Here is an 11,769-nt window from a genome sequence, read left to right as displayed (position 1 = left end):
GCTCGCTGCAAACACGCAGCACTGACACACTCCCTCGCCTCACAGCACCCCGCGCTCGTGGGTCCCCCTGGGCGCGCCAGCACAGACCCTCTGCCCGCCGGAGACCCCTGCCCTGACCCGGGGTCTCCTACTTGCCGGCTGGTCCAGCTTGAGGTTTGCTGGCGACTACACACGCGCACCCCAGGGTTGGGGAGGATACAGACGCTCGCCCCCCTCCAGCAGCTGGCACCAGGCTCGTGGGCTGCGGTCCTGCTCCAGCCATCGGCACCGAGCCCCTCACTCGCCTCACTGACGCCGGTGACCCCCAGTAGCTGGTTTTGGGAGCACGTGCCGTTCCCGCCCCATGGCTGGAGGCTAAAGACCCCCACTTGCTGCAGTAGCTCACGCTGGGATCCCCCCACTCACTCCAGCCTCTGACACCACAGGCCAGGGGCGCCCACCCCCCAGTCTGACTCCAGTGGCTGGCACCAAATTCCACTTGCACACACACAGGTCCCCCCGGCATCTGGCACTGAGTCCTTGCGGCACACGTGTGCGCGGGACAGACAGTGAGATTACGTGGAGAGGTAGTTAAGAAAAGATTTAATGGGGAGTGAGGACAGACTGCACAATCAGGCGCAGGGCTCAGCCAGACAGGCATGCTGACCAGCCACGGTTTACATGCGGCCGGCCCCTGTTCTGTCTATTCCTCCTTTCTTCCTCCCCTGCACACTGCCTCATCAGTTTGCACAGTCCCAGACTCCTCTCCAACATCCCGCACCCTCAGGTCTGCATCTTTATCAGTCAGAAAGTCCTGTTTGCCTGTGGTTTCTTGATAGCCATTCAGCTAGTGTGACTGACGAAGTTGGCTTCTTGTCTTTGTCTCCATTATGATTTGCCTGTCAGTTTTGTGTCTCCATATACTTTATTGCTTCCCCCTTTTCCTTAGTATGCCATTTGACAAGGTCCTTGATCAGATAATCTTACTGTAATAAACATTCCTACACTCCACATATCCTTACTAGTTGGTGCAACTGATCAATTTAGGTTCTCATCGCTGCCTCCCTCGTAATTTGTGGGTCAGGTTTGTGTCGCTCTGTGTTCTTGTTTATGGCTTCCTCCTTTTCTTAATATCCCCTTTTGTGTTGAGAAAGTCCTTGAACAGACACCTTAAAGGAGCAGACACTCTCCTTCCACATATCCTTAGAATTAGCACATAACTGAAAAATATTATCACAACTGTGTTACAAAGGAATATGGGATAGAATATAGCAGAAAAATGAAAAAAACTCTTTATTTTACAGTTATACAAATAAAAAACAATCCCCATAGCTGTACTTGAAGTAATATCAACAGTGTCAAACATGACAATCCTGACAGAATACATATCAATACTTTAAACCACAGAAATTGTATTACATATGCTCAGTAGCAATAGTACTGTGCAGGAATGAAGCTCTCTGTAAACGCTCTTCCTTTATTTTATCTACATTTAGAACAATTGTGCTTTTCCCTACACAAAGTAACAGTGCTCTTAAAAATAAATAATGTGCAATTTCAGACTTATATCCTGAAATATGCTAATCTAGATCCCCATCTAAATCCTGGGCATGTCTCTCCCAGGAAAGTCACTGTAAAGCGTGCTCAGCACTTTGCTAGATTAAACACTAAAAAAAAGGTACTGAACCCACACCTGTTTTTCTTCAAATTGCAGTCAATTAGAGAAAAGGTGCTGACCTCAAGCACATGTTGCTTATATTGTTTAACAAAAATGGTACAGTCTTTATTACATATCAGATTGTGTAAACCAGCCAGGGTTTGAAAGGTTCAGTAGTCTTATACCTGGAGAGTGGCTCAGAGCTGTCAGAGAAAGAACTGTCCCAGAGCTGAAAACTTAACAATCAAATATAATTATCTATTATTTTTATGAACTATGAAAGACTCTCTGCCACAGAAACATTAATAAGTACATTAATAAACAATTTACAATAAATTTATCTGAATAAAATCGAGTTGTTCAATGTAAAGCTGCCATAAGATTCAGAAAAATATACACCGTCTGCTGTCTTGATGTAGCTCCCAGTTCTTACTTTTAACATACATTTAGAAACCATAGCTGGCAATTGACATGACTGATGTGAGGATAAATTTGAGGAACACTCAACTGATGGGCATTCCTCAGATGTTCCTCACCAAGGCAGTTATCATTACAAAATTAGGGATCCTTCTTCTTTTTATCCTATCATCTACTTTGTTGTAGTTGTTGATAGCATTGGATGATAAAAGTGGTATAGTATAATAAAGCCTATTTATCTGATCTGTGCTGTAGGCAGCACAGGAGGTGTGAATCTATATAAACAACAGAAATCATTCAAGGCAGCTACAGAGGCTTCAACTGTTGACTGCTGCCCAGTGAAGGACCACAAGGTGAAATTTATTCCCCTGTCAAGTCCCCATACAGCAGCTAAGCCTTTGTCGCTATCCCCCAGGTCATCTTTAGGGAAGAAGAGTCACACAGTAGAAGTAATCTGTTTTTTTCATTCAGGACCTGGGGTGCCTAAATAGAAATGTACAAAGAGCCCCAGGGCAATACAGAGCCAGAAGGTTTAAGAGAAAGATAAGAAAGGCTGCCTGCAGTGAGTCCATTGCTACAGCTTCCCAGCAGTGAGAGGGCTAACAACTAAGGCCATGTAACCTAACAGGAACAAACTCTGGGCATGCTCCACCTCAGGTCACCCTAGAGTAACCAATAACTGGTGGTCACAAACCACCTGAAAACAGACAATTTGCAGCACAACAAACCGCACACCAGGGAGCTCCAGAAGCTTTGGGCTCCACATGGACACAGATCTTATACAAGAGCAATAGACTAAAATGACTCCTAGTTCTTGTGAAAACCTGCACAGTCAAAGACTACAACTGCTACTTGCCTCAGAGGATGGTCTGAAACCTACCACTTGCTACATTACACTTCAGCTCAGGATAAAGCTGAGGCAGGTGAGACAGGAGATGGATTAGTGAGGAGTCCTATGCTTTTGGTAGGGAGGCACAATTGGGTGCCAGTTTGAGGAGGGTGCTATGAGAAGGATGAGTGTGGATGACAGTAAAGAGCCATGAGACCATGGCTCATGGTGCCAGAAGTGTGCATTATTGAAGGTGGAAAGCCTGCAGGAGATAAGGTTAAGGCCCAGTTTTGAGAAGGTATGGGCAAACTCTGTTGTCTTGGAAGTACGTGCTACTGTCATGTCTTGTGCCAAACCAAGCCAGAGGAACCTTGCCCTGTATCACCCTGTTCTGTCAGATTTAGTGATAAGGTAAAAATTTGGACTCCATTGCTTGTGTACTAAAGTTAACTTCACTCACAGAGAATCAAATGTGAAGCCTGCAAAACAAGCTCAGGCCAAATTTTTCTTCATCCGCTGACTTCTAAAGGCAAACCTTCCCATCTGTCTTCCTATTTACATCTCATTGTTTTCACTTATTCAATTACACAAGTAATTTTATGGTTTTTTGCTACCATAGGAATCAGAGTATCTGTTTACTTTGCTCTCAGAGAAATAATCAGCTGGTGTATTAAAACCTTCCCTGAAGTGAAAAAAATCACCTGTCAGTTAATATTTTAGTCTACTTGAATTCCCTTTTGGTTGATGGCCTGACACTACAGGGAAGAAAAGACATTCCCAGAAGAAAAGATAAAGCTGAACAGATGCTTCTCTGAGCTTCTGCAAGACTGGCACCTGTGAATTCTTTATCTCAACAGAAATTCTGTCAATGTATGTGAAATACATTTCAAAAGATCAACAGCAGCAAAACCCTAACAGAAAGAACAGGAATATGCCCACCTTTCATCAAGGAAATTACCTTGTCTTAAACTGCAAGTTTACACAGTGTACAAGTAACACCCTCTGGCTTATCGACAGCCAATTAAACACATTCCAGTCTGTACTGCTGTTTAGCTACTTGTGATGCCTTGGTTTCAGCGGTGATGATGTGAGGACCACAGCCCACACCTTAGTATATAGCCAAAGTAAACTGTCCTGGCTAGGAGAGACTGGTGAACAAGGAAAGATGCTACTGTGTCTTAGATACAGCAGAATTTTCTATTTCCCATCAACTTTTGCAAAACTGTCTGCAATTAGCTACTAAATTTGCATAATCACAGACCTCTAGTCATGCATGATGAAATACATGTGATCTTAAGAGGAAAAATAGGTAATAAATGGCACTTTTAGCTAGTTAATGTTTGTGAGTGTTGTGCTACATATGAAATTGCTCAAGCTAGTTCAAAATTCAATAGATACACCAAATATCGTATTTGGAGATGAGGACTTAACATAGAGCTGAAAATATAACAAGAAAATACCCATACATTTTATCTGCATGCCTCCTCCTTAGCCTAGCCTGACATGAAAATGGTGGAACCATGGTGTTCTTCATTTACCTGCTCCATTAGTGCTATAGCATATCATATGCAGACAGGTTTTTTATCTTAGTACATGCTGTACTGACACTCCACCCTCCCCCACCATCCTGTAATTTCTTGTTCTTTTTTTTTTGAAAGAAGAGAGTGAAAGAATTCTTGGTTTCATGGATAAACAGGAATGATACAGAGAAAAATCACTGTGAATTAATGCAGCTATGTGTTATTTCAGTCAATCACACATCAGAACATTAAGCTGATACAAAAGAGTTACATTAGAGATATCATCCAACACCACCAGAAATTTAAGTTTTAAAAGAACTGTTTGATCTACATTTCTTTTATTTTCCATTTAACTGGCTAGGTCTTTTTTTTTTCTTTAGATGTGTTCCAGGGTCACCTGAGTTTCTTTAGACTTTGTGTTTTCCTTTCAATCAGGAATAAAAATTGTAAATATATATATATATTTGAATTTATGAGATAATTTCTTTACTCCTGTAGATTTTTCTGAAGAATGAAATTCTATATGCAAAGTCAGTGAAGAGACTTTGCTTTGAGATGCTTAATTAAAAAATTTAAGTAACATAAAGAATATGTTCCCTTCAGCAGCAAAGAAACATCATACTAAATCTACACCATTTCTTCAAGGAGAAGAAAAAACGTGTATAAAAGTAATCTTTGGTACCAAAAATAAGGACACCTTCTTGTATGTCTTCAAATCTGAGTACAACAGAAAAACTTCTCTTTAAAAATGAATCAAAATGACCTCTGAGTGGTTCCATGTAGTGGGTATTGACAGCGGTAGCTAGAAAAACAATTGAGATGTTAAGGGTTGTGTGACAGCAGGATACAACACAATAACAATTGATAAAATATTTGATGTTTCCCTCTACCCTCCCACCCTTACAAATTTTCTTCCTACGACAGTTCCATATGAAATATACTTTTAATTACTTGTAACATCCTCAAAATCCTTTAAGGGCTCCAATACTTAAAAGCAACAAAACCCAACCAACAGCAATAAGAAAAACAGCAACAAAAGCTGAGGTTATAATACATGATCAGAAACAGTCCTCTGACTGAATGCATTTACTGATTTGGTTGATCGTACGGACTTCACTTTCTCTACTCAATTCCATCATGATCTTTTCTGCCAAAGCCTGGTTTCTTTGCTCAAGAAAATATTCCATCCACTTGGGATTTCTTCTGTGGGCTGTCTGACCACAGTGGCAAGTCAGCACTACGCAGGCTGTATTTTTCTTCTTTAATTCATGATGAATGTGTCACTGGATCCTGTAAACACTACTGAATATACATTCAAGCCTTGCTCTTAGTGAAAGTGGCACTTACTTGAAGCCTTGCAGTCAAGATAGCTTAGTTATATAGCACTTTACAGGTATAATAGCTGGTTATGTACTTCTGATAAAATTCCTTTTTCCGATGGCTTAGTGGGTATTTAAACATATCCTCACTGGGATCCCATTGCCATTCCACAACATCTTTATGATGAAGTGTGTATTCTGTACTTCTTATTGTACTTGTGCTTTATTGCTGTACACATTTCCCTGTTGTTAATTTAAGTGCTCCTCTGTTATGTAATACATACAATGTTTTAAACTCTAATGGCATCCTATGAGGACTGGCATTAGAAAAGTACCGATACTTCAGATCATCATAATAATGATACTTGACTGGTTTTCCATGTAAATCCTTTGGGAATGGCCAAAATCCATACAGGTGAATTTCATCACAAAATCTGGTGGCAAGAGTATACATGAGGAGACCAGTGCTGGGTCGTTTAATGTGGACCTTGTTTGTCAGCCAATAGCTGCAAAGAAAGAAAAAGTACATTAAGAAACTCTCATACAACTTCACATGAATAAATCCTGTAAACTTGTTTTATCTATTATGCATTCATTTTACACTATAAAAAGGCAAAAGTTTCCTTCTTCTCTCTAAACTGAGATCATAAATGATGACACTGTTTTGGCACACCTTTGTTCCACTTAGAAGAAAAGTGAGATCTTATTTAACACAGTGCTGCAGAAAAGCTGGCCAACTAAGGTTCTTAGTTCAGGCTTTAACCCTAACAAGAAGTTGCGAAGCCTGCAGATGCTAAAAAACTGCAGTTAACCTCCTCAACCAGACCAGGGAACAGTCTCTTGGTACAAACTTAGACCTCTTGCAGTATCCAATTCACCTCATCAAGTCAGCCCTACACTGAATGTTTGATTGGCCTAGTGATTACTTCACAGATTGCTTGTCTAAATAGAAAGTAAATGGAAATAATGAACATAACACGTTAAGAATGTAACTTTCAGAAGTAAACAGAAGTGAAACTTTAATTACTTTGCTTGTGATTAAGTACGTAAAGCTTCCTGGTTGCTAACAGCAGTCTCCAGAAAAGCAAAATCTTACACTAATAATTTCAAAAAGGTTTTGTTTTGTACTCAACAGCTCACAGATCCAACTGAAGCTATGGGTCAGTTTTCCTGAGCCAGTAACAACATGTCTGGTTGTGGGTTTAGAAGCCGCAGAGAGTTTTCAGAGAGGCAAATGGTGGGTAGGTGCAGAAGGAACATGGGAACTGAACTGGATTCCAGCATGCGGCTCACATTGGTACCTTCAAAATCTGCCACCAACATTGTTTTACATCCCCAATCTTTAAAAATAAAACTTCATTAAAATAGTGCCAGCCTATTACTGGTAAAACGCTTCTCCCAAGCCCGATTCAATGTAAAATTTGTTAGTGCTTGATAGGAATAAAAAAGGGTATTTAGAAACTCAAACCTGGTCATTCTGTTTGTTCAGATAAACAGACAGTTGTACTGGTCAAACTGTGGGAATGAGTGGCTGCAAGTAAGGGAGGCAAGCAAGTCGTTACATAGTGTTATCACACAAACCTCAATCATTGCATTGTGTTGCTATACTCTTTGTTAGTTGTCGGCTGTGAATTGTTTCTACCATAGCCTAGACAGGGGGTCAAGGGAGATAAACCTCATCAGACCAGAGTTAGCCTTGTGTTAAACAGGGTTACAAAAAGGTTGGAACTCTTGAGTGTACAACCAGATTGCTTTAAAGGCATTTAGCGGGGTAGCAGGAGGAACATCCCACTGACCACTATGAGACAGGATAGCAAAAATATGTCTTTAATCAAAGCTTAAAGTGTCTTAAAAGCATCAGATGCTGTGCAACATTAAAAATAATAATCCCATTGAAACTAGCCTTTTCAGTTTCACCCTTTGCCAAAACCATAGGGCCTAAAGGCTGATGTCTTTGAATCACAGATAGATATGCATGTGAAAGATAATGGGGTTTTGCACGGTACTCAGTTTCTTTTTTGAAAGCTGAAGGACTCTGCAAGCAGAAAGCAGTTCTAAGCTGAGTGATTGATTCTCCAAAGCCAACAGAGGGAATGACTCAGAATTTTGTTTGGCTGTCAAAACCAGAATGGTAAAAAGCATATTTAAGAAGCAAGCACAATGGGGAATCATTACATGTACAAATGTCAAATGTATTGCATATAATTTTTTCATTGTTTTCATAAACCTGAGTTTTCAGACAGAGGTTTCTGAGATAAGATGCTAAGTAGTTTGCTTCCTACTCTGAGAAACTGCAACATTTCAAAACAAGACAAGCCAAAGGAGAGACTCCAATTCTTGCGGATTTTTTTTTTTAAATGTTTGCTTACAGAAAAGTTACTGAAGAAACAAATGTGACCACTTTTGGCACTTCATATCACAGATACAGCAAAACAGATTAAAAGTGAAAGCTAATTATTTAATTTTTGTAGAAACTGGTATTTGTCTCTTCAAAAGTTGGTAGTCGCTCTGATCACGTGCAGTCAGCCACCTACATGAGCATCTCTAGCCAAACAGCAATCAAACCTGATGCACCTGCTACTACAGGGCACAACTGCTATCGTCTCACCTAAATTTCACCCCTCCAAGAATACGATGATCATGGCAGAGAATGAAACTAACAGTAAACAGGTGGATCTAAATATTTGAAAAGGACATCTTCTTACTTAAGAGTTTCTATACAGGAGTATGTAATGAAGGAGTAAGATGTAATGAAGAGCCTCTCACAATTTTAGTATATAAAAGCAAACCTTTTCTTCTGCTTGTCATATTCAGGTATCATACAAAAGGAAAGTTTAACTGTTTGGTTTCTCTTAAAAATGAAAAAGTTATCCAAACTTTGTACTCAAAATATGGTACTTGCTGTACTTACTATCAAAATTTTGCAACTTGGGAACAATCCTACTTCAGATGAAAAAAACACAAGTAATTGAATGAATGAAACAGTTAGAGGCACTCAGTGCTCCAGGCTGAAGCTTCCTGCAGATCATTTGATCTCTGTAAATCTCTGTCTCCTAGCCTCTGCTTGAATGATAAAAATGGTTGGGTGGTATAAGTAGTCTTTGAAATTTTGGTCCTGAAATATATGTCACCTTCTTAGTCACTCAAGTAGCTACTCTAATATGAAACTAGGTTAAGGCTGATTTTTAGAGATTGATTGATGTTGTAAATGCTTTAACCACTGACCATTTTTGCACCTGCTTTCAGTTTCTTGAGTTTTGTTATAACTTTAGTTTTAAGTCTAAAGATACCCTTCTTACCTATTTATCTGGGATACACTCATTTTCTGTATAACTGAGATTACAACGTGAGGGAAGCAATTTACTACAGATCCAAAAAAGAATCTCTTGTTTCTCATAACTAATCTCTAGATCTTCACCCATGACCAATTCCTGATCTTCAGGCTGGATAGAGAAGTAAGTTTAATTGACAAAGAAATAGGTGCCTCTTGCCATGTTAGAAAATGGAGTCTGCTATTTAAGCATCACTATTAAGTCCATAAGTGGAAGGCTGCAGTCACACAGTGCACCACTATAGTGCTCCAGTTATTTGTTCTCTTGATAGCTGTGCTACAACAATTTGTTTGTGGGGCCAAGCTGTGAAGCAGACTTCTGAATTTATTGAAACGTGCCAATGTGTAAACACACTTCATTTCTATAACACTGATGACCTGAAATTGAGTAGCTTGAATTCGGACTGAAGTCTCACTTCAAATTACTTTTAATTACACTCTCTCAAAAAATACTGTAGAACAGGACAAGACACAGAGAAAAGCAACATAGGCTATCAGAAGAATAAAGTAACTTCTGTATGAGAGTAAACAGGGTAGCTTGAATAAGAGACAACTAAGTGGGGATATGGCAGAAAACTCCAAAGTCATGTAGTGCGTAAAGGCGGCAAATGAGGATTTAATTACTACTCTAACACAAGCACTGTAACATAAAAACTATGGACCCGATGGAGTTATTCAGTGGTAGGTCTAAAATAAACAGATGAAAGTACTTTTTTATACAACACATCATTGAACAATGGAATTTATTGCAACAGGATGTTTTGGATGACAATGGCCAACTGACTAAAAAGATACAAATTGTTAAAAGTTCACAAACACAGCAGTGCAGATGAAGTTCCTTCTCAACGGTTTGCTAAGCCACTGGCCATGGGAGCACTATCACAGGGTAAACACTTGACATTTCCTCTGCTTCTAACTTTGCTTCTAAGCTACTGTGTTGGCATGTGGCACAGGTAAGACCACAGGCTAGAGAGGGATCTACTTAAACAACCACTTTTATGTTGTTGGACCCCGTGTCTGCTTTCTCTAGAAGGTGTTAGCTAAAATAACTTCCTCAAACTCAGAAAGAATAAAGCCTTTGCTTGTGCTTTCATGTCTTCAGTGAGATGAATCACATCAACGATATGAACAACCCTTCAACTGACCCTCTCAATTTATGTGACTGTATTAATTAAAAATGCATTATTCGTCCTTTTCTTACTCAGCTATGCCTTGGGCAGGAGGCTGCACAAGGACTCTAGAGTGTGAAAGAATTAAAGTGTGAACAATAACACTGAGAGTGTGACATGCAGCATGGAAACACTGCTGAGTGTTTGCATAAGATCTACTTTACAGTTTTCAATGTACAGTATTTTGAAATAGCATACACAAAAAATATTTCATTAAAAGGAATAATGCACTTTATGTAAAGAGCTGAAACACTTCCCAAAATTGTCATTTGCTTTTTAGCAAACTTAATTCACTACCTTAATGTTAAAGGGTTTTTTTTGTTTGGGGTTTTCTTCCTTTACCCCTTCATCTTATATTGTCAAGTAAATTCAAATTCTTGCTTATAAAGCAGATTTCAAGGACCACTCGAGAGATTGGACTCTTCCTGGCAATCTTCATTAGAAAGAGAAAGAAAAAACCAGTGATATCAGTGGTGAACACAGTTGTGTTGCATACCTTGCACTGCCACAGCTAAATGAGAGCATGGCCAGCAGGCTGCCATTCAGTGTCGCTGCCATTCAGCGTCACTGCCATTGCAGAGATTTTTAACCACTATGAGCATAGTCTTTACTAGCTATGGCAAAATAATTAAGAATATATTGAAGCCACTTTTACCTGTCGTAAAATAAAATGGTTCAGTTTCTCTGGTGTAGGAGACTATTCTGCTTTGCACCATTGCTCTAGCATGATCTGCTCCCAAAGCTGCTTTAATCAACTTTTGGAAAATCACCTCAATAGGAAAAGGATCTGCTAAGGATAAAATAGTATCAAAATACAGCATAACATTGCCCTTCTGTTGCCAGTGAATTAAGAAATGCTTCCTAAAGTTAAGAACAGTTAAGCCTATGACCTCTATTCTCATACATAAAAAGATTTTGGTGTAACAACTGGAATCCTCCACAGCCATAAGCCACATGCCCTATATAATATGTGGAAGGATGGGGTAGTAAGGCCTATATATGAAGGAGAAAACCTTCAGGACTAATTAACAGGATACGTTTAAGACTGGGAACATGTTTCAACTTCTGTCTGACTTCTGCAGTATTTCCAAGCTATCAGAATACTTTTATTTGAACCCACACTAGCTCCTTCAGATTTCATCTAAAAAAAGAAATTATTGACCTAGGTTTAGAAGGGAATCACAGAATAAATAAGCCTCCTTAACCATTTGATAAAACCATTCACCCAAAGGAAAAGACCCATGCTTAAAACCTTGATGAACCAATGACAAAGGTTTTTTAAGTTAAACCATCATTAGTTTCAAAATATAAAATGCCCATGCTGCAGAATCCTTGATTCTTCCTTCACAAACAAGGACTTTCAAAACTGCCCACATATTTTTTGATTTTAAAGTAGAAGCATTCCAGCAGGAGAGAGAGACAACGTCCCTTTCCCCAGAAAAGCCCCCAGCAGACACGGGGCAGAGCATGACTGCAGAAAACATGGGTCTCAACCTGGTCACGTGGGGGAGGGAGGAAGCAAGTTTAAGCCTTTGCAGGTGCTGTGTA

The 11,769-nt window shown here is 39.6% G+C and overlaps 1 protein-coding gene across 1 annotated transcript in view; it reads right to left on the bottom strand.

Annotated features, from left to right (window-relative positions):
* Nucleotides 1–581: 581 nt before the first annotated feature.
* The window catches only part of ST8SIA4 (ST8 alpha-N-acetyl-neuraminide alpha-2,8-sialyltransferase 4), a 65,136-nt gene continuing 53,948 nt past the window's right edge, over nucleotides 582–11,769 (bottom strand). Inside the window, exon 5 of the mRNA XM_052778154.1 lies at nucleotides 582–6,227. Within this exon, the coding sequence (XP_052634114.1) occupies nucleotides 5,945–6,227 (283 nt within the window). The 3' untranslated portion in view covers nucleotides 582–5,944. The remainder of the gene's footprint in view (nucleotides 6,228–11,769) is intronic.

The sequence above is a fragment of the Harpia harpyja genome, chromosome Z, assembly GCF_026419915.1.
Source record: "Harpia harpyja isolate bHarHar1 chromosome Z, bHarHar1 primary haplotype, whole genome shotgun sequence".
NCBI classification, from domain to species: domain Eukaryota; kingdom Metazoa; phylum Chordata; class Aves; order Accipitriformes; family Accipitridae; genus Harpia; species Harpia harpyja.
The sequence above is the reverse complement of the archived record's forward strand: the minus strand, read 5'-3'. Positions and strand labels throughout refer to the sequence as shown.